General features: G+C 42.0%; 1 protein-coding gene across 1 annotated transcript in view; it reads left to right on the top strand.

Moving 5' to 3' along the window:
* Nucleotides 1-24,914, top strand: part of SFMBT2 (Scm like with four mbt domains 2) — a 175,882-nt gene that overhangs the window by 43,194 nt on the left and 107,774 nt on the right. Inside the window, exon 4 of the mRNA XM_088468906.1 lies at nucleotides 11,427-11,492. Within this exon, the coding sequence (XP_088325032.1) occupies nucleotides 11,427-11,492 (66 nt within the window). The remainder of the gene's footprint in view (nucleotides 1-11,426; nucleotides 11,493-24,914) is intronic.

The raw sequence follows: 24,914 nt of genomic DNA, 5'->3' as shown, positions 1-24,914 counted from the left end.
ATAAACACCTCTATCCCATTTAGTATGCTAGTGGAAGTTCCTACATTGATTTATAATAAGCATACTTGCCAAACCTCCCTGATTGTTACTATTTCAGGGAGTCTCCCTGACTCTCTGAAGAGTCCAGCAATCTCCCTGATTGCACCTTACCCCTGTTATGAAGCTGTTACATAAAAGAAAAAACAGAGATATGTACATTCAAATGGGTTTATTAGTATCATTTCCCTGGATTGGTTATAAGGCACAATGATCCCTATGACTATATGCACTTTCTGAAAAGTATCAGTGTGTTTTCATCAACACGTAAATATTACTATTGGGCCTCATTTACATTTAGATGTAAATCATTTTTATGACATGTAAGAGTACACCTCCACTGTAACACACGCTCATAGGTGTTGCTTTCACAATCTCCCTGAAATGCTTTTTCAAAAGTAGGCAAGTATATTTATAAGTTAACAACAAGTGCTAGAAAGGGAAGATTAATCTTGAAAAGAAACACACAGAAAAATTCTCCAGCACAACGCTATGAACCAGTAAAAGGCTGCTCTTCTGTTTGTGCAAACAATGCAGGAGTGTAAGTTACACACATGTGCAGTATACAGGGTACTGGCTCATTGCTTGGCCCCTCTGTAACCAGAGGGCAGCTAGACCGCTTACCGCTTTCCCTAGTGGTTGAACACATAAATGACACAGTTCTGGCATCTCTGAGGAATTAAAAAATGTGTTAATCTTTTCCTTAGTGTCGGACCTGCCTGCGTCTTACAGGTAGACATACAGTTGGCTCTAACTCAAACTGAACCTCCTAGGACATCTTGTCTTTCTCCGATGGGTCCTAGCTTTTCCTTCCTCTTGCAAGACACACAATTTCTCTTAGACCCCCATACTCAGCTGCAGATTCTTGTGGTCAGACATATTTTTAATTCTGTGGGGATGGATTCCAAACTCCTGGGGCTGATCATTTGACAAGCTAGCAACACCTAGCCCAAACCATCACTATCAATATATATATATATATATATATATATATATCCTTAAATATACTGTGTGTAAATATATATATATATATATATATATATATATATTTACTTAAACCCATATCTTAAATCATAATTTTTTTTGTAAATTGATTACATAAAAATCACTTGAACCACATGGTTATAAGCATAAGCACATAATAAATGTCCAGTTGGCATTGCTTTACTACTATAATAAATGCATGTTTTCTTTGCTTAATATTTTTTCTTTGTACATAATGTTTAAAAGATTCTATCCTCCCCATTCCCTTAGCTGCTCATACGTGTATGCAGCCAGCAACCCAAAATTCTGTTACTCATCTGGTACTTTTCAAATCTCACAAATAGCAGACAATAAGGTTTTTATAGGGCCAGATTTGGCAAGGATCGCAACTGTGAATACACACGCTATTGGCCGATTGTTACGCATTACGCATGCATCGCAGTGGCTATACAGACCCATCACAGAGTGATTGAATGGAAGTAGTGTTTGGGCGTGGCGACGGGGGGGGGGTGGTCGGAGAAACGCTAGTGTGTTTGTGCGCCGTTACAGGGGCGTGCATAAATTAGCCACCGCAACGGCACACGCAGCTTGAGGACTCATATCGTGCGACGAAGTTAGCAATTTCTGAGTAAGGTAAGACCTTGTGCAAGTGTGTGTGTGAGACTGCGATGGTACTCTATTGCTGTACCAATGTTTTCGCAGTCTTGCTAAACATTACGGATGTGTGTAAGGTAAAGTGGGCGTCTTTGTTTAGTGCTGCAACGGCATAGCGATTGCAATGGATTAGCATACTATCGCTGTTGAACTGCGTGCGTAATCACTATTGCATTCGTAGTTGTCATCCTTGCTGAATTAGGCCCATAGTTAGGTGTGCAGTCATCATCTGACTAATTGGGTCCTATAGGATGTGGCCTTTTGGTGCACAGACCAAGCAGCAGATCATCTTATTTTGGGGAACATTTACCCCTTAACCAGCGCCGTATCTGGACGGCAGTGCGCCCTGTGCTGCACTGCCGCCCCTCGCACTCCCCCCCGCCCCCTCCTTCCCCTGAGCGCTTTCCTATTTCCACCTGGGGGTGGGTGGAGGACGGGAACTTCTTTGAGCGCCAAGCAGCACTACAGGCGGTCTCTATACAGACCTCCGAAGCTGCACAGGTTGTGGCCGGTGACCTTGGAAGCTTCTGCCCTGTGCGGAGGCACCGGCCGCACCACCCTCCCTACAGCCCTGCCCTTAACTATGTTTACAGGCATGTCCATTGGATTGGAGTACACTCATTGTAACAAAGTCAATCAAGAACAGTTGAGTTCACCTCTTGACCATTAAAAATATAATCCCTCACTAATTTAAAGTACTATTAGTAGTTTATAACGGAAGTATAACAAATTGTTTTTCACCATATGTAACTTCCTCTTAAAGTAAGTTTAACAAAATATATTTCAGTAGACAGTGTTGTACACTTAATGTGTTTATAATTTACAGTTTACTGGGTACACACTATGCGATCCATTGCACAATATACCGTTTTGACGCGGATCGGAATGAAATATCGTGCGGTCCGCGTAGTTGTGTACAGCCGACCGCGCGTGCCCATGGGTCATACAACGCAACGTCCCATCTGCTGTGCAGCAGAGCAGATAGAACGATGTGATGAACGACGCCATGCTGCTAAATACAGCATGGAACTACACATCGCGCCATCGTCCACTGCATTGTGTAGTGTGTGCGAATGGTGCGATGTATCATACCATCGCATCATGCCATCGATGGGTACACATATTGTGTAGTGTGTACCCAGCTTTAGGCTACGTACAAACTGGCATTTGCAATGTATTTTTATTGCATATTGAAAGTTTATAAATTGTATTGCTTTTATGTGTGCATTTAATAGTAATTTTTTATGCTTGTTTAAATCAGATATATTTATTTTGAACTTTTAAAGTGTACACCGAAAATAAAGAAAACAAATAAATTCTAACACATTTTATATGCTTTTACAAGTGCACCCAATTTGCATTTTATTAAACATACATCTGTGACCCTACTGAAGGAGGGGATTCGCTCCGAAAACTTGACCTAAGTCAAATCACTCTGAAACATACATTTGTGACAAAACTGGAAGTAGTTGATGCCAAACACTTGTGATGCACATATATAAAAGCTTGATAACCACATCTCATTATGTTTATAATGCATTCCCAATGAGATTAATATAAGTTTTCAGTTGCATTGACATGCATCAAATACATTGAAATGGAACAAAAAAATTACTAAAATATGCGGTGCCAACTAAAACTCATGTTTCCATTCTCTCAACTTTTGTTAGCGATGCATAATAAATACAGAATGTTAATGCTGGTGTGCATGTAGCCTAAACTTAGCTGCAGTTGAGTAGCTGATCGCTGGCTGTCTGTTGCCAGGTTGTACAAATTTAACTGATAAAATCATTAAAGGGCAGAGCTAAATAGCCAGAATGAGATGTAGTTATTACCCAGCAGATGGGATGCCAGGCTTAGAATGCCGGAGTCCCGACATAAGTCAGAATCCCGGTGCCAGCATTCCGCCCGCTGGCGTCCAGGCAGTAAGTATTGGGTTTAGGGGGAGGTTTAGGGTTGGGTTTAGGGGGGGGGGTGAGGTTAGGTTCAGGCTGCGGGGGGGGGGGAGTGTTAGGTTTCGGGTTAGGGATGCCGTTGTTGGGATTCTGACCACTGGGATCCTGGGCGCCAGCATCCCCGTACCCAAATCACCAGAATACATGGTATATGACAACACATACATTGGCAGGTTAGGTTTTCATACTAGCCAGTCATATCCATTTTTTATTTAGTAGTACAGGATGTGGCTACATTCCAAGCCGGGCCACATTGGTTAAAGTGAACCAAACTAGTCAACATAAAATTCTTACAGCGAAATGTACTACTACGGGATGCGGCAAGTGCAAATATTTTGGCGATTTAGCTGCAAGATTTAAAGTTGCAATTTTTTGAAGGGCAAAACCAGATTAGTCTTGCTTTAAAAACATTGCTGCTTTTAATCTTGCAGATAAATCATCAAATTCTTGGCACTTGACACAACTTACAGATTATTACATTTGGCCCTTAGTGTGTGCAGTAACCTCTAGGGTGAGAAAAAAACTTCCCTCTTAGTGGCAATTTATATATGTTTATATTGCTCTTGAAATACGTATATAGCAGAGGTTGCCAAAAGCGGTCCCCAAGGCTCCCCAACAATTCAGGTTTTAGAGATATCCATGGCTGAGCACAGGTGACTTAATTAGTACCTCAGTCAGTTTGATTTAACCACCTGTGCTCAACCATGGATATCTCTAAAACATGGACAGTTGGGGAGAATTGGGACCGTGTTTGGGAACCTCTGGTATATAGTCTGGTACTGTCCAGTTTAGAGGATCATCCTGGTAAGTACCAATAAGTGCAGAATTTTTAATTGATGAAGCTGGAAGTTATTATAAACTAGAGGCTGCTCTTTTTTCTGTGTCTCTCTTTCTTATCACCCATCTTGAGGTCTCACAGTTCTGTGTCAATCTCTCTCTCCCTCGCCTCTCTCTTACTGTCTCTCTTCCTGACCCTGTCTCTCAAACTCTCCGTCTCTGTGTCAGGATGTGTTGGGCAGTGATAGTATGCTCTGGAGGTCTGTGCCGTGCAGCATTTCGTTACCATGGAGCACATGACTGGTGGCCAGCTGACTCTTTGATGCTGGGTGTAGTCCACATATAAGTTTCTTTGTGCCCTGCAACTGATGGAGCTGCAGTGATAGCAGTTGTTACCCACTGACTGATCGTGGTACAGCACAGGGGAGAGATTGGGGGGGACAGCTGGAAACTGAAAGCAAACTTTAGAACCTGTCTGAGAAGTAGTGGCCACATACACGTTTTACTGTTGTGCACATGTGTGTCTATGTGGACTTAGAGAAGGAGGCAGGCAAAAGCAGATAAGTGCTGTGTGCAAATGTGTGTGTGCCTGGTTAAACTGTTTCTCAGTGGTGTTTGTGGTAGTATAGGCTTATTAAGTTAGACATGCACGTGCGCGCCCGCGTAATTACATTATTTATAGATAACTAAACATTCTCTTTAATCTATTAGACAACACAATCACAACATGCTTGCCACTTAATAGCCCACATACGATAGGATTTATTGAAGACTGAGGACACATTCGCCAAATCCTCTCTTTAAGCTGGGTGCAGGACCAGGAACAGATGTGGAGATGTAAGTAGATCAGAGGGGGGGGTTTGGGGGGGTGGAAGCAGGGATGTCTTAACAGCAGTTTGGGCCATGGGCAAAGCAATGCCCCTACCCCCCATTCACGCGAAAAAAATTTAAATGGTCAATAAAATTAAACCCTCCTGCATGCCCATCAGACCTCCCACACATGCAGAGAGACTCTGTCTGACTGGTCTGAAGCCGAAATTGGGACTGAGGTCAGAATACAGTGCACCGGTGGCCGGCTTACAAAAATATCACAAATTTACCAACTGACCACGGTTACAGGGGGGCGGGTTGATGGGCCCCTACAAGCTTCGGGCCTTTGGGCAACTGCCCAACAAGCCCAATGGAAGAGATGGCCCTGGGTGGAAGACCGATTAGGGGAGCAGGACTCCTTCAGGCACCATGTGAGATAGGAGACTCAGAGTGACAACTGCTTTGCCTATAAGGTGAGAGTAAGGGGAGGAGGATGATGACACTATATTGTGTGCACCAGTGTGTATCTCTTTTTTAGCCCTGAATGTGTGTCAAACCCTTCTGCATGTGTCACTCTATGGATGCATCTGTGACCATACTTGCCAACTCCACTGTGTAAGGGGCACTAATGGGGGCCTGCATAAGAGGGACCTCTACTGGGGGCATTGCATACTGAGGTTACTGTATAAGGGGGACTGTATAAGAGGCATTGCATTAAGGTGCATATGGAATGGAAAGGAACATTCCCAGAGTGATGAAAAAGGGTTGTGTGTCATGTTGACATGCCCCATTTTTCAGTGGCCATGCCCCTTGTGGCATGTGACCACACTCATTTTTGGCATGCACGTCTACGGCGCGCGCACATGGGGGGGCTCCTTTTTTCAATTTGCCCTGGGCTCCAAATACCCTAGTTATGCCACTGGTTACACTATTACATCCTAATATACTGAGATCAGCTGCCAGCGCCCTCCTGCCCCCTCCCATTATACCCTGCCAGGGGTCAACTTCACCCTGCAGGAGACAATGCTGAAAGTTCTGCTTGTTATACTGCTGGTGCCCATGTTACACTATTATATCCTCTACCCTGCCCATACCATTAGTCACTCACCTCAGGAGGCAATACTGGCAGCTCTGTAATGCCCATACCGCACTATTTATCATCTGTCAGGCAAATACATAGCTCAGCACCTAGGTGGAAATAATTCATTATCCATGTTTCTGATATACTTAGTGTGTGTGTAATGCTGATGCATATAATTTGATGCTTGTTACACAACCAGGGGATCTGGTCCCATTCTGTGCCAATAGTTTGTGCAGTAGTTGTTGTTATATTTCACTTTACTGATCAGCACAATTCCTTGTGTTCTGCTTCTTCCATTTGTGGGACCTTGCTCTCCTGCCAGTCACATCTATTGTGTGCAGGAGCGAAACATCTCACCCTCACATACATGTACTACACATACATATACTATGGCCAGGCTGAAGGCATGCACAATGTAGGTTTCCATATGATATGATTCAGGCCATTCTATTCCTGAAGAAGCCCGCTCTGGTGGCATGCTGCTCTTATTACTACAGTGTTCACCTGCCACTGCAGGACACCCCCCCTGAGTGGCAATAGATACACCCATAGGTGGAGCATGACACTCCCCCTCAACTGCGGCGGCGCTGAGGTGGGGGGGGAGGGCACTGTGGGCTCCTCAGCCTGGCAAAATTCCAGGGGGGTAGGGGGCGCGATCAGAGCGATCGCTCCCCCCCCCCACAGGCAGAAGAGAGGAGACTGCTGCCGCTCGGCGACAGCAGCAGTCTCCCTGGTCTCCCACTACAACCCAGCAAATAACGACGTGTACTGGGCTGCTGACAGGTAAGAGGGAGGGGGGGCAGCATCGGCCCCAGACCCAGATAATTAATACCCACTCCCCACTCCCTCTTGGGGACTGTCATTAAATAATATAATTTTTATCAGCAGTCAATTTTATTTTATAGATGTATCAATTTAGAAAGGCAGTCGTACAGTGAATGCTTATTGCATGATTTGTAATGTGAACGTTTATTTTTGTGTTTAGTTCCACTGTAAAGCTAGGAGCCCCTTCTGAGGAATAGTGACTCATACTTAAGAGAGAAAAATAAACCAGTCACAAGTTTTTCCATGGAATTGTAACTTTGTATGATTGTTTTTACTCAGGAACAAGCAAATTGTATGGTCATCTGCTAATCATATAGAAATAATTACATGATTGACACTGAGTCACCGAGACTTCATGTTGACATGAAAAAAGGTTACGGTTAAAGTCAGCTGAAGTGATTATAAGGAGGTCTATTGTGAAGAGTTATAACATATTGTATTAAATTCCTCCTAGTAGAAAAATGATTGCCTGTGTCATAAAATAATTCAGTTACACCCCTTGGGCAATATGATATATACCTTAACTACAACATGTTTGTGAATTCTAAAAGACCACTATTAGATTTGTGGTTTCCACCAAGTGTTCATACAGTATAAGAATGTTATCCAAGCACAAGTAACCCTGCAGTGTTTCATTTCAGATACAATTAATTCTGACTTCAAAAGCCTTTACGTTGTGTCTTGGCATAAAGCCAAGGAGTAGGATAGTTCAGTGAATGAAAGCATTAGGTTTAGAAACGTTGCTGGCTATATAAAGCCAAGGGTTATTGTGCAGTATTTGCTCTTACCTTGTGTTATAAAATCACACTTTGCAATCTTCTTCAGTGCAATGTGCTAGTAACACCGCAGAACGTGTTTACTAACATATAGTGATACACAGGCTGTAACACTTTTAAATTGAGTATAGCTTTTCTTTATTCTTTATTTAAATATTAATTAAGAATTTACGAAAACAGATATATTACCTATATAATCATTAGTACAAGTATAATATTCATTATGTATCTGGGTTACCTCGGAGGAGAACAAATTGCGATCTCCAGTTTACCATGTAGATAAAAAAATGCAACATGCTGGCCAGAACATGGGACTGGTACAATACCCTCTTGATTTACCCTAGTCAAATTCATAGCTGGCACTTCAAAAACTAGTCTGTGCAACAAGACCCAAGCATAGCGCATTATACGCATCCTCAGACTCATCTGTGCTGATAACCTTAAATTTCTTATTGGACACTTTTCAGCAATTCCATGCATACCCTGAAGTAGACTTAACTATAATGGTATTTATAAAAGAATAATTCCACATTCAGCAACAGTTATAAATATTATCTCAATTTGATTAAACTCTGTAATAAAAATTGCATGTACTGTATATTTGTTGTTGTGACTGTTAGGACCAATAGTCCTGATTTGTTACATTATTAGACCCCCAAAGGGATAATGACCTATTGGAAAATGATTGTGACTTCACAGAAAGTTGGATGTGACTAGATTATCTGTTTGGATTGGAGTGTGGTTTATGTGTAGGGATCATTTTGTTTCTAAAAATAATTTAGGTTTATTTCATAAACTCAATTGTGAGTAATTAATGGTGCAATTAGTGACGGATCAAAACAAAAATAGCTGTCACGGAATTAAATATTCCAAAAGTAAAATAAGGCAGTAAGTCAAAAACAAGTATATTTAAATGCCATGATATATGTGTTTTATTTTTACAATTCAAGATATAGTTTTAAATAGTATTATAAAATTGTATTTCAGGTTATATAGTTAATTACTAACACTTCTAAAAGCACAAAACATGTTTTGTAATATGGTATATTACTATGTAAATGGTGATTAGTTCTTAGAAGTTTGCTATTATTTGTATTGTTTTTCTCTGCCAATTTAATTTATAAAAAAGCCCCTTTGAGTTTAAGTTTATGTGGCCTTTCTATAGACACAAATATGCTATAATGCTTTGTATGAGGATACCTTACTAATTGCATGAAGTATAGGCATTAGAAGTGTGAATACTCATTTTTATATTTGTCTAGTACAGTATTTAGTCAGTATGAAACTCATGTGTTTGGCATGAATGTGTGTTATGATACATAAAGGTAAACTTGATTTTGTATATCTTTTTATGTTAGGCTTTCAAATCTCTCAACACTTTTTATTTCTACATCAGGATACAGACAAAAATCTAATTCAATTATTTGAGCATAAACTAAGCAGGTTCCATGACAATGACACCCATACACTGACCTGAGATATTCTTTTCCAAACGGAACTTCTCTTGGTATCGACTTACCAAGTTCATTATATTATATTATTCTTTTGTGTTTAGAAAGAAGACACATATTTTGTGACCTCTGGAAACTTACAGTAGTAGCAGTCACAATGCATACTACAGCATGAAATGTTGATGACATTTGTCAGAAAAACAAAGTGCTTTGGTTTTAATGAGTTTTCACTTTTGTCATGAACAGCAAAATGGGAAATACTGTATTTATTTTTCAAACTCAGCATACACTTCATCAAGATTAAAACATACATATTTATTGATTTTTTATTTAACAGTTATAAAAGTATTTGAAAAATAGCGCTTACAGTTTGTCAATGTGCATTTTCCATGCAATCCGTGTTTGAAACCCTTAAGAACATACATATAATCCCTGTTAAAGTTCACATTCCCTCAAGTCCTCATACTTGCTAACATCTATATTATTAAACCTGAACTGTATGTAGTCAGGGGGCATATAATTGTATCATTGTAAACATAGCAAAGGCCTGGAGATGCCCTCTACTTTATTAAGATACTCTCTCCTCTTACAAAACGCAGAGAAAGGGACTTACACAGTAAGCCCTTGCATCTACATCCCGCTATAGCCCAGCAGTGAGGAGGGATCAGTAATGTATGTCTATCTGCAGAGAACCCTGCTCTGTGCTTCTGAGCACACACAGGGGCACATTTAGGTTCTCAGTTCAACTTATCAGAGAGGAAAGGAAATCCTAAAAGGGATTCCACTGCGCAGCCCCCACCCATACACATGCTCAGTAGAGCAGAGTGGGGCCTTCCTGACTGGTAAGTGGATACACATCTTACACCCTCAACCCATCCAAACTGCATTGCCTCCGAACAGCTAAATTTCAGCTATTCTGCGTGATACTGTCAGCAGATTATGTTACAGTACATTCCTATTCATGACATGGTTATTTAACTCTGTTAGACTGTCATTTGTTGAAGTTTAAATAGTTAATTATAATGTATTATTAAATAAATATAACCTCATAAAGCCCAGATAATAAGAGGCATTGTACTGTGTAATAGGTAATTTCTGAAAAAACAGAAATTGAAATTTCCATGGACAAATCTTTAAAATCTGCAACTGTCCCTGGAAATTGGGGGAACATTGCTACCAATGTACATTAGAGTCACCTATCTTAAAGTGTCACTATAAGTGGTTGTGAGAGCACGATATGTATGTGTCACACAAAGTGTCTCCTTGATATCTTTGGTGCCTGCAGCAGATTAGATGGTAAGGATCCTGACTGATGGGAGTCAGGATCTTGTCTCTCTTTATAGGAAATTCCATAAAATAAAGGAGTCTGAATGGAATCGTAGCAGTTTCTTATGTAAATTAAGATTAAAATGAAATTGAAAACATGCATTATTGCAAATGAAATATGATGCAGCTTTGACATAACAGATGTACGTTATATTCTGAGTTTATGGGGCATATGTATCAAAGCTTGATGCGAGATAAAATTGTGACATATATATCACCAACCAATCAGCTTCTAACTTACGTTTTGCAGGCTGTGCTTAAGAAATGATAGTTTGGAGCTGATTGGTTGGTGTTAGTTCACAACTTTAACTCACATCAAGCTTTGATACATATGCCCCTTAGTCTCTAAACCAGGCCTGGCCAACCTGTGGCTCTCCAGCTGTTGTGAAACTACAAGTCCCAGCATGCCTTGACACAGTTTTGCTATTAGGGAATGCTAAAACTCTGGCAAGACATGCTGGGACTTGTAGTTTCACAACAGCTGGAGAGCTACAGGTTGGCCAGGCCTGCTCTAAACAATGGGAAATGTTGACGTTTTCTTTTCATATAAGCCCCTACTAAAAGTATGATTCATGTCTATGCACCCAATTCTCTATAGCACCCAGTAAGTGAGAAATAAGACCACAGTCCCACATGACAGCAGATTTGGTGCTGTATACAAAGAGTCTGCGATAAGCTGGTGTTGGGCTCTTCTGCTAGTACTTGCACAGGTGAAGATTTGGCTTTCAAATATGGAATTTTCTCTTTTTAGCAACAGTAGGCGCCATTGTGTTGCAGCGCCAGCAGCTCATCCCCGTATCAAATACAGCAGCATCCGGTGAGTACTGCCACCTAGGACATCCTCAAGTAGTGTTCAGCAATGTAGCTCTGCATTAGTAGCTTCTTGGCTCTTACATAATGTTTTGCTATAACTTCAAATAAAATGGTAGTCTTGTTTCCCTGCAACTAATATTCTTATAACTCCTGTGTCTATGATAACACATACAGCTAGGGGTAATCCAATTGAATCCATGGGAATAGATTTTAAATGAATATGTAGATGGATTAGCCAAAGACTACATACTAATATTTCTGACCACATGGTTAACCCTTATAAATACTTTATACGATTTATTTTAATGTGAACTCAGTTTGGATAATTTTAATTGAATAAGGAAAATGTCTGTCTTGTGTATGAATAAATATTCAACCTTTGTAATTGTGCACATCACAATAATGTTGTCAGAATAAACTACACTAATTAACATTTAGCCTTGGTGATTATTTCATTATTATTCACCTTGTACATTTAAATAACTGCTAACAAATTACTTTGTGACAATGTTGAAATACTGGACAATTTTCTTATCATTATGAAAGATTCCCATATATGTAAATGACGCCTGAATATTACAATTGGTCACTTAGATTTGTTTATCTGTTTGAATTGCTCTAATGCAATGTGAAATGCCTGAAAAGAAAAACTCATGCATAAGTCATGAATGAAAACCAAAGCAGAAAGTCTGTTCATCACGTTGTCTTAAAACTGTTATTGAACAATTTAGGTCAGGCTGGAACAGCTCTCACTTCCTGCACATACAACATTTATCACTGTTAGAAAATCTCCACTAATGTCTACCCCTTTTCCACTGCTTTGCCTGGTCGCACCCAAGATGATGTTCACGCGCCCATCCTGGGAGCGACCAGGCTGAGACTTCTTACCGACAGGCGGCAAGACCCATCACTAATGATGTCCCCTGCTGGTGTTCAAAGTTGCAGCATCGGATCCACTGCCTAAACAGCAGGCGGCTATTGGACATTTGAGTAAAACCCTCAGGTTACTCATGATGACCGGCAAAGCCACGCTGCCGGGACAGTGAAACCGATATGCTCCCGTTTACTGCAGTGCTCTGCTTCCCCACCCTCAAGCAGATGCAGACTGTCACCCACTCGACGTCTGCAGCCTGCGCAGCTAAAAATAACAAACAGCGATTTGCGAGAACATCGAACTACCATAACTCTCTGAATCAGCCCTAAAGGTGCCTATCCACTAGATGATTAAAATGAGCGATTGAACGATATCGATATCGATCGATAGTTAGATAATCGTTTGAAAATTGTTTGCAGATTGTTTAAAAAACTGGTCTTTTAGGCATCTATCATCGTGCAAACATGCTGGTCAACCTGACGATAACGTCAGGTTCAGCATGTTTGCAGATGATTGTGCCTACACTGAATGACTGCTCGTTCAGTGCAGGCTCATCACAGACTGACAAACGACTGCACGATTACAATGTCGTAATCGTGCAGACGTTTGCCTGCCTTCTATTGGATAGGCACCTTAAGTACTGTGGACAACCAGGTTTCAGTGAACAAATACCCTAAACCTTAGCCATGGCAGGCCCAGCTAGACCTACCCATGTATAAACTTGCTTCCAGCATAAATCTTTTAAGAGAAAGTCCTGCAAGAAAATAGAATAGCATAACTGGCAATGAGTGGTTACATTTACAGTACTTTCTGTGTGAAACACATTCTTTATGTTGATGATTCTCAAGAAGAAAAGACTGCCTATTGTGTTTTTTTCATGTAAGGTGAATAATTCCATAAGTTAAGAAAATGAATGTATTACTTCTTCCAGCGGTGTCGACAAAGCACTGATATCTTGCTATTAAACTAGAGGGTGGTGTATGTGTGCTCAGATTAATGTCACTTGGGAGTAGTCTTACTCTTTATCACTTAACTGGATTAGCGAGATACAGCATACAGCACCCACCCATTCACACATCTTTAATGTCTTTAATAATGTTTTCATAGTGCAAAATTTCCTTTATGTCTGCAGGGTAAAAGAGAAACTGAGTTATTTTTCTTTTATAAAACCCACCCATTCATTATTTCTGATAATCCTAACAAAAGGCTAGTATTTCTATGTGTGTTTCCTGAAACCATTGTTTCACTGATTTATTCTCATTATTTTATATTTATAATGACCTTAAAAATAACACCATAGTAATACTGTGTAGATGAATACACTTCTATTCAGTTAGTAAGAACAATTTAGAAATCTGTATTTCTCTTGAACCCTTTAGATATATGTGTTTTATGTTTTCTGTATGACTAAACCCAAACATAGCTATTGAATTAATTGATATGTTGTTGTATTTAGTGAACAGTACTACTTAGGCCCGTATTTGCCGGCGAAAAATCTGCTAAGTTTCGCCTGCCGGACTTGTCGGCTACATCCCATGTTTTTGTAGAAAACACTTTTCATGCGCACGACCGCTTTTCGCCCTATTCAATTCATGCTCAGCTTAACACAGTAATAAACTGTGTTAGCATCCGTTTAAAGCCTTTTCACGCCTTTCCCACTCTGCTGCCTCAGAGACATTTGCTATATAATCAGAAAATACAGAACACTGTGGTGTTGGGATGCTGGAAGCCTTGGTGGTGTCAGTGCTCGGCAGTTTTATGTCTTGTGCTATAATTGTTCTGCAAAAGGAGATGGGATATACCCATCTGTACTTAACTGTACAAGTCAAGTAGATTCCCTTCTGTCACTCACCTCCATTGCGCAGGGCTTTAAAGGGAAACCCTGCTGAAGAAATGTAGTCAACCCTTTTTAAACAATGTAGCTGTCTTTCTCGCTTGTACAAAGTCTACGGTATTCTGGTTGTTGAGTGTTCGGTGACTGTAGTTTAGAGGTCTCTTATGATGTAGTCAGGAAGTATTATAACAACTGAATTGTACGTTATTCCTTTTCCGACTGCCTTATAAGAGTCCTGCTGTGTTGTAGACTTGTTTCCTGCATTAGTGACTCTAATGTCACCAAGTAATAGGATATGATAGATAGGATCATATTGTAGATTATTGTGTATTTTCCACTTGGAAAATCATAAAGCACGCAAATACTTGGAAGATGTGCTTAGAGTTAAGCTAGGACACAGCTACATATCTGCACATTCAACATTTTCTTCCATGCAGCATGTGGTTTGCCAAGGAACCAAATTGCTCCTTATAGATAGATATGCTCCTAACTATTATTTTCAACTTTAAAGTGGACCCTTACAACCTAATGTCCTGGCAGATCCTCAGTAACACAGTCTGAGGAAGATAATCTTCTCAATGATATCAGGCATTTTAGCTGCATCCACAATTTGGTGGAAGCAACTAACTGGAGGTAAATTGCTGTTATTTTACAGATTTCGCTCAAAAGGTGATGTAGTACGGATTTTCCCTTCAACACAACGTAGTACGGTTTTTTGCCTATTAATATAAAGGCAGTATTAATATTCATTAACACATTTAAAACATGTGCATTGCTGGATATCCTCCTCAGTTATTCACAAAATGTTTAAAATGTCTTTCCTCCTCACCGTTGCAGAAGACTGGAAGTGCCCTAGACTAGCAGCCATAGAATCCACATACAGCACTAAAGAGTACTGCAGATACCCTATACCACCACTGCTATTATTAAGAGGCCTAGTGCTACTATCCAATGGAGCATACATAATCCTGCCACCCTGCGCACTACAATGCCTAGCTGTACCTTGTGTGGACTAACCATCACCTGCGCCTCTGCTGTGCAGCTCACTTAACATCCTATACACCCAGGGCCCAGTGTACTCTCATTGTACTGTCTGTTGTTGTTTTATATATATATATATATATATATATATATATATATATATTTACATCATACCATTTATCAAGGTATGGACCCCAGTGTCCTTCCCGAGTCACTCTGCCAATAAATCACATGCCCAGACATACTTCGCTAAACTCTTCTAGTACTTAAGAAAGTTTCTCTTCCATCCATCTTCAATATGTAGACAGAAGAATTGTATTTCTTCTTTTTTTAATTTATTTCATAACCACTTAAAGTACTAAATTGCATGGTATTAATATTATTAAAAGTTAAACAGGCATATTAATGTTAAATATTTAACATTTAATTAGAAATTACTCATTATACAAAGATATAAATAATTTGGAAAATATAATTACTCAGCAGTAGCTGGAAATAGTTTTATAATTATATCTGATATCCAAATAAACAATTACTACACATTCTTTCTATGCCATATTTCTTCTTATATAATGTGCTGATTTAATTGTAGCTATACCCACTTGTTTCTGATTAGGCAAGTTTAGTAAAACAACTAATAGATGATTGTCATGGGACCAGATGATCGCAATAGTTCAATAGTTAAGGCATAATGCATTTCTATCAATATTAATATTTATTGGTAATAAAATGGGCTTATTTTTATATATTACACTATTGCTGCATTAAAACGTAGAATGTTTTTTAAAAGACATAGGCCCTCATTCAGAGCCGTTCGCTATTTGCGGTCGTTCGTTTAAAAACAAGGGGTGGCTATTCAAATGATCCGTACGCACATTGCTGTCTGTCCACACCTCTAAGTCTGAACGAGCGTGCAAAACATACGCTCGTTTATTTGTTAAAAACGCCCCCTGGCCGCTCGCATCCTACGTCATGTCCGCTATTTATTAGATTAATCGAGTACATCGACCAGCGTATGAACTGCTCGCTATTCTTGTGGTTGGTGTTTGCTACCACAAATTTGCGTGCAGTTCTGGCTATAAAATAACCCAGTGACGTGGTCAATGACGCTGCTGTTTTAAATATACACACCCATAAAACGCCCGCTTTGACCTTTAAGCACGCCTGCGTTCGGATCTCCACTCCCCATTTTCAAGCACCTTCCCCTGTTACCACCCACATACGCCTCATTCTGTCACTCAAAATAGCAGGCACTCGCTATATAGCGTACAAAGGATTTTCGGCCGCACTGACTGGTTCGCGCATGCGTACTAAAACGCGTACGCATGCGCAGATGTGCAAACATCGCTCGGAACGAGCGTACAGCCGCTAACGAGCGGCTCTGAATGAGGGCCATAGGGCCTAAGGGCCTAATTCAGACACAGACGCTATGCTGCGCTCGCTCGCATTGAGTGATTTTTCGCAATCTGCGCATGCGTATGAGTCGCAAGGTGCGTGTGCGAACCAGTCATTGCGATGGGAAAGTGCTTGCCCGTAGCCTGCAGTTGGGGCGCTATTTTGAGTGACAGATAGTGCCGTTTGTGGGTGGTAACAGGGGAAGGTGCTTGGAAACGGGGGTGTGGATGTGCGAATGCAGGCGTGCCCGACCGTCAGAACAGCGTTTAATGGGCGTGCATAATTACCAAAGTAGCGTCATTACAAACGTGACTTGGTTGTATTCTAGCCTGAACTGCTCGCAATGTTGTGGTGGGAACAGGCTACCGATGGCTCTCGATGTTCCCGATTAATCCTACAACTGCCGGTGTGTTGTGAGTGGCAAAGGGGCGTCTTTATACAGGTGTGAGCACATAGTGCGGCCGCTCGCTATTAGTGGGGGCGGCTTTACGCGACGCAGTGCGAGCACATGATTTAAATAGCTGGCCCTTTTTAGCCAGCGAGCGGACGCAAATAGCGCCCGGGTCTGAATCAGGCCCTGAGTCTGAAGTAACTGTGTGGTTTGGCAAAATCATGCCGCACAGCAGGTGGTGTAGAATTAAAATGTGCAGAGAGAATTAGATTTGCGAGAGATGTGTCCAAATCTGAATTGGTATGTAAAAATAAAGCTGACCAGTATTTGTTGGCTGCATGCAAAAGCAGCCAGTATATACCTTGCATGCAAAAAAAAAAATGTGTCTACACAGCCTTGCATAGCGACATAGGCCCTCATTCAGAGCCGTACGCTCTGAGCAGAGCGCACGCTCTGAATGAGGGCCGCCCTCCATGAAAATGGAGCGTCCTCCTGGACGCTCGTATAGCTGTGGGTCACCACCCACAGGCTATACGAGCGTGCAGTTTGATGGCCGCGATGGTCTTGACCATCGCAACCATCGAAGCTGCGAGCCGGAGCCTGCGGTTGAGGTTTTCAACCGCAAGCTTCGGAGTGATTTTGGCTCTATCAGAGCCAAAATCACTCCCATTGACATCACTAGTGATGTCAGTGGGCCGGCTTCTGACGGGAGGCGTTCCCGTGGGAACGCCCCCATCAGGGAGGCACGCCCCCGGCACGCCCACCAAAGGGGGCGTGCTGTCAATCAACATCGACAGCACGCCCCCTTTGATCAGACACAATGAGCGAAGGACTTTCCTTAGCTCGTCGCGTCTGGCTCATGCGCACGACGGAGCTCCCTCCATCGTGCGCATGCTCAGTGCAGAACATCGACCCACTTGCGAGCGGACAGCCGCTCACGAGTGGGTCTGAATCAGGGCCATAGTTTGTCCAGGTATGGTTACTTGCTCTCTTCTTTTTACTCTCACCTCAGAATCAGGCCCTCCGTATTTAGAGTGTATTGTTATTTAATGAATTTAGTCATGCTATACATAAAATGAAGACATGTTTTCCTGCTAGCTTTCTGCCCTATTCTTTGATATATACCCTGATCAGCCATAACATTAAAACCACCTGTCTAATATTGTGTAGATTCCCCTCATGCTGCTAAAACAGCACTGACCCACTGAGGCATGGACTCCACAAGACCACCGAAGGTGTCCTGTGGTATCTGGCATAAAGACATTAGCAGCAGATCCTTTAAGTCCTGTAAGTTGCGACGTGGGGCCTCCATGGCTCGGACTTGTTTTTCCAGCACATCCCAAAGATGTTTGATCAGATTGAGATCTGAGGAATTTAGAGACCAAGTTAACACCTTGAACTCTTTGTCGTGTTCCTCAAACCATTCCGGAACAATTTTAGCAATGGGACAGGGCATATTATCCTATCCGTCAGGGAATACCGTTGCCATGAAGGGGTGTACTTGGCCTGCAACAATGTTTAGGTAGGTGGTACGTGTCAAAGTAATACCCACATGAATGTCAGGACCCAATGTTTCTCAGCAGAACATTTGCCTCCACCTGCTTGCCTTCTTCTCATAGTACATCATGGTGCCATCTCTTCCCCAGGTAAATGATACACACGCACCTGGCAGTCCACATGATGTAAAATAAAGCTTGATTCATGAGACCAGAACACCTTCTTACATTGTTCCATGGTCGAGTTCTGACGCTCACATGCCCTTTGTAGGCACTTTTGGTGGTGGACAGGGTTCAACATGGGTTCTCTGATTGGTCTGCAGCTATGAAGCCCCATATGCAGCCAGCTACGATGAACTGTGTGTTCTGACACCTTTCTATCATAGCCAGCACTAACTTTGTTTTAGCAATTTGTGCTACATTAGCTCTTCTGTGGGATAGGTGCATCAATGAGCCTTAGGGAACCACGACCCTGTTGTCCTTCCTTGGACCACTTTTGGTACACACTAACCAATACATACCAATAACACCCTACAAGACCTGCCATTTTGGAGATGCTCTGACCCAGTCATCTAGCCAATTTGACTATTGTCAAAGTTGTTGAAATCTTTACGCTTGCCCATTTTTTCTGCTGCCAACACATCAACTTCAAGAATTGAGTGTTAGCTTGTTGCCTAATAAATTTCACCCCTTGTAGTGAGATAGTCAATGTTATTCACTTCACCTGTGAGTGGTTGTAATGTTGTGGCTGATTGGTGTTGATAAATAGATTGATAGATTGAAAGATAGATAGAGACCTACAGAGAAGTCTTAAGCTGGGTACACACTACAGATACATTGCCCGATCAATTGATAGGCCAATGTATCTGCTGCCTGTCGGGCAGTGTGTACCCGCGATATGTCGGTGAACGTCGGCGGTGAACGTCTACAGACATATCTGTCCATCGTCAGGTGTGTACGGGCGGTCTACAGACCGCCCGTACACACAGAGCGGCAGCCACGAGGCGTGTCACGCCCCTCGGACACGCCCCCAACACACCCCCTGGTCGACGGAACCCGCAGATGATGGCCATTCAGTGTGTCTGAACGACCATCATCTGCCGATATATCTGCAGATCACTCGATCTGCTGATATATCTGTCAGGTGTGTACCCACCTTAAGGAAATTTACTGTAAAAAGGGGTAACTACACAGGGGACAATACAGACAATAAAACTACCATAATTAAATAGGTGACATTTATAGTCTAACTAATTTACAATTTATTTATTTGAATATTGAAGCTGGAATGGCATCCAAACATTTCACGGTTTTTTATTTACCACTTGCCTGGCATAGTCGCATCAGATGCGACCACACCAGGCTGGGCTTTCCCTGACATGGTCGCATCTGATGTGACCAGTCAGAAATGCCCAGTGGGCTGCTGAGGGAAGCTAATCTTCCAGCAGCCGCCTATCCTACAGGGACCTCCCCGTCACTCTAGTCTACACCTCGGACTGGTGCTTTTTAGGCAGCCCAGTGGCACCTCTCACCCAGCATCTGCAGAGGGAAGCTGTATGGAAAAGCAGCCACCGGAGAAACAGACTGCAAGTAGCCCTCCCCCTCACTGTACCTGCAGAGAGAGCAGCTGCCTGGTATAAGCCAGCCCCACAGTTTGTACAGTATACCCAGGCAGCAGCCTGCCTCCACTCACTGAATAATAGGGATGCCCTAGGGATGGCATCAACCATCGATGTTTCAAACATCGATGGTGGCTGGCTGATGGTTAGCTTTCCCATTGATGGCACAGAACCAATGGTTCTCTGCCATCAATGGATGAGTGGGGCCGATGTTTTTTTCCTCCTCAACAGGACGGAGCTTAGCCCTGCCCCTGGCGCCTGCTAAGCCCCTTCCCCATTTTTCGATTGGTCCACCACAACCCCAGAAGTAGTGGCCATCGAGGGGAGTGCAAATCATCGATGGTTCACCATCGATGGTTGGCCATCCCAAGTCCCTATGTCCCTATTTCCCCCAGTCAGTCCTGATCATTGTTACTATTGATTTTCCCGATACATTGGAAAAATCAATTTTATGTGGAACTAAACCATTGATGGTTTAAAGTAATCAGCTATTGATGGTACAGCCGTCGATGGTCATCACTACAGTATACCATGGAAATTGCTATTCTTATGGTATACTCTGTTTAAAAAAAAAAAATTGATAACTTTTTTTTTTTTTTAAATAAAATTGTGTTGGATAAGTTTTAAATAGATCTTCTTGACCTAATTCAATCATAAAAAAAAACGACAATTTCTGAGCGGTTTTTAGAATTTTTTTTTGTCAGTTAAGTGATTAAAGGGACACTGTGGGCCTGATTCAGACCCGCTTGCAAGCGGGTCGATGGTGGCCCAGTGCGCACGAGCAGCATGCGCGAGCCCCATAGTGAGTGAGACCTTCCCTCGCTCCGGTGCTTGCAGCAAAACGGGGCAGCTGTCGGCAGCTCGCCTCATTTTGTAGGTGGGTAGGGTGGGTGGCTGAATAAACGGAGGCGTTCCTGAAGGAACGCCTGCCGTTTGTGGGCGTCCCTACTGACATCACTCATGATGTCAGTAGTGGACTTCCGGCTCTATTATCTTGATAAAAGCATTAAGTTGCTGAAACGTTGACAGCATTTCTGGTTTGACCTAATTTATTTACATCTGCTGCATAAGTCCCATTGAGTGCCCTCTTTCTGTTTTCTACTTATTTAACCCATGGTTGACTGTGGCACCAGGGCTGTTGATATTTTGTAGGAGAGTGCCGGACTATTATTCTTACATATGTATGTATATATATATATATATATATATACACACACATATACACATGGTTGCGAACCTACCAGAAACCGACCCTAAAATGTGGGTAAACCCGCTCACACAATAGAACTGCTGGTGGCAGACGAGTTCAGGTGAAGCACTGCACAGATAACTATGATCCTTAGAGGCTTCGTTTGCTGGAGATGTTAATAAATGATTAAAATTAGAAAAAATGGCATTTGTTAAACCATGAGTGCCAACATGCCCGGACATTAAGGGACCACTGGCACCTGTAGTTTGAAAAAGCTGCAGCTTCCTGGCATGTTTTTAAGCCCAAAAATGAAAGAGCAATGCTTTTAATAGTAAAACATGTGGTGTAATAAAATTATTGCCCTTTTAAATATTGGGCTTAAACACGCTGGGAGGCGACAACCTTACAAGTCACCGTTTACTACATGAACGCCACACACTGAGTAACCATCCCTTTGCCTAATCAATGGAGTACAAAAACCCTGCGTGAGAAACCAAAGATTTTAACTATTGATTAGTTGGTCCATAAAACCAGACGAGCTTCTTTTTCATTTCTGCAGAACAGTTCGTAACCCATTACTTGTTTCCTGGAAAAGGCCTTATTTTTGTAGTTATGAAACCTACATTACATTTTGGACTTTTTTGGATTTATATGCCAATTAAAATTCTACGGTCTTTAGGTGCACCATAGGTCGCACCATCGAAACTTGCACCCGCCGGTGCAGATTCTCCGTCTTAATATGGCCTCCTATGTGAATGATTCTGCGTCTCTGTACGCACACACTACCCGTGACACGTCTGTGACACTCCCTAACATTTACACTTTTATGAGACCGTGTGTCTCCTGTGCAGCTCCTTTTCACCTCCGGCTCTGTGCGCACGCTATCTGGACTCACGTGCACGTGTAGAAGAAAAAATTCACTCCACTGCATCCATTATATCCCTTACCATCCATCCATTTATTTGATGGATGGTAAGGGAATGACATGGCTTATGATACATATATTACATAGGAGTCCATGACTGATAATGTGCACATGGAAGACAAATCCACCTGTATTGAGACAATGGAATTACGTTTGCAATTCTGAGATGGAAAAAAGAGCAGCGAGACAAGGCATGGAGACATCCAAGCACCGAGGGCCCAGATAAATGCTCCTATGATAGTTTCCATGGGTACTAATTCTAATTGCAGAAGGTTCTAATGTTTATGGGGAATATTGGTCTGGTAGGCCTTATAACATGCGGTACTCTGAAAGATTTCTGGGTCTGTCCCCTGGTAGGAACTGAAAGGATGTGACTGTAACTCTACCACAGTTTAAAGAAGTTTTGGGTCGTTTTCATTTTGGAACAACACCTCCAAGCAAACCACTTCCTCTAAAGAAGTTGCAATATATGTGACAGACTGCGTAAGTGCATTCTGCTATGGTGATTCATTTCAGAGGTAAAAAGGAGTATGATTTATCTCTGTGACATTTATTATTTGCACCATAAGTGATCTATCCTACAAGGAATTAAGGAAGACTGCAACTTTAAAGGACATCCACTATCTGCAAGTGTTTTACTTTGCTGAGGCTATTCAGTTGTCAGGATACACCTGTTTGTAAACAATACTATTTCCTTAATAACTGTTCATATTAGAGTCCATACTACAAGCTTTCGGGACAATTCGTCATCATGGACTCTTTTTAATAATCGATGATTTGAATTATTATTTCACTGCAGTGAATGTTTTATATGGCACATTTAAGAATGTTGGAATACTGTATCAGTGTATGTAATTGTTTTATGTAGAGTATTGTGCTTCAACAATAGTCTGTGCTGTGGTGTATATTAATTTGGTATTTTTGGTGTTACAGATGTATCCTCATACACCTATCATTTTAGCACCATACGGTATGAAACGCCTGGTGCGACCCATGGATAGCGATTCCCGTGCTGTCTACTTTTTCCTCTATTTTGCTATTTATGTTGCTTATAGTATACTAGTTACTCAGAGTCAGGATTAATATTTTTGAAGCAAAGGAATTGGTATAAAGTCACAGATTAAGCATAATGATGCATGGCGTATCAGACCTGTCTTTTGCCGTTTTATCCTAGATTTTTTCCTCAGTATTGCAAGTTTTTCCTCTATTGTGCTTTTTTTCTTCAGTTGTGCATCTTAGTTCGCTTATAGTGTACTAGGTACTTAGATTTAGTGTTTTGGTGCGGCTCAATCGCAATGTCTGTGGCGTGTGCTAAACAGGACTATTTGGTGTAATTTGAGGATAGGTATATGTTGTGGACAGGGCCGGAAACATAAACCTTGGGCCCCGGTACACACATTTTTTAGAGGCCCTTCCATCCCCACTTCCCTGCAGCCAGCCCCCTTTCAGTGTCCCTCCAGTGTTCAGCCCCCTGTCAGTGTCCGTCCAGTGGCCAGCCCCCTGCGAGTGTCCCTCCAGTGTCCAGCCCCCTTTCAGTGTCCCACCAGTGGACAGCCCCCTGCGAGTGTCCCTCCAGTGGCCAGCCTCCTGCGGGTGTCCCTCCAGTGTTCAGCCCCCTGTCAGTGTCCTCCCGATAGCCAACCAGCTCCCCACAGTGCAGCACCAACACTTGCCATGCCATGGCTCCTGTCTTCTAGTAGTGCCAGTGCAGTGCTGACTGACGTCATGACATCATGTGCTGCACTGCGATATATTAAAACAACTTTATCACCGCCGGTGCAATAAGCTACATTACTTCACAGACTCCCCATACGGACCCAGCCAGTACCTGCCTGCTGTGCCCTCCTGATCATGAAGCAGCTCAGGCAGTTATCAAGGGAAGTATTATGTGTGGGCCCCTCCTGGGTCCCCTACAACCTCTGAGCCCGTCACAGCTGTGTCCCTTACCCCCCCTGTCGCCGGGCCTGTATGTGGCACATCTGTAGATAGTTGATATTAATATATAATTTCATATGTATATATATATATATATATATGTATATATATTTTAAATTCTAGCACTATCTTTGTTTAGTGTTGTTTGTTTAATAATATATTAGAGGGATTGCTTTGTCCTGACAGCTGCTTTAATAATATTATGCAGTATTATTCAGTGAACGTAATTTCAGATAAAGTGCCACCAAAGGTTATTTTTTACCTTAATAGTGTCTGACAATATCTCAACATTATCAACAAATGTCTGTGACACATGCAAATCAGAGCTAGAGGGTCTGTTCCTAACAACAATACCGGCATTGGTTAAAACTCAGCTTTGTTTAGTGCCTAAAAGAGAGAAGCATTTTTTGTTTGCTTAAATCCTGTTTTTTTAAATACAGTAGTATAATGTTTAGTATAAGTTAATAGCCATTTAATTTACAATCACTTTTGAGAAACTGACATTATGGGGGCTATTAAATTATTTTATAGGGCGCCATCAGCAATTTAATCATTGCTCCATTCGGGGCACGCAAAGCCGCGGGTAGACACATTTCTGCCATCAGCCTCCTGAGGTAGCGAGCAGAAATGTGTGAAGAGACTAGTCATCACTTTTGGCGCCCAAACGGGAGTTTGGGGGCCGAAGCAGTACTTTAGATGGGTTTAGCCTCTTTGTGCGGCTAAACCTGGTGCTGTCAGGCGCGCTTACTCCCCACAGGTGGCCAAACGGAGCAACAATTGAATTGCT

This window comes from Taudactylus pleione, unplaced genomic scaffold (genome assembly GCF_031769625.1).
Source record: "Taudactylus pleione unplaced genomic scaffold, aTauple2 ptg000086l, whole genome shotgun sequence".
NCBI classification, from domain to species: Eukaryota; Metazoa; Chordata; class Amphibia; order Anura; family Myobatrachidae; genus Taudactylus; species Taudactylus pleione.
The sequence above is the reverse complement of the archived record's forward strand: the minus strand, read 5'-3'. Positions and strand labels throughout refer to the sequence as shown.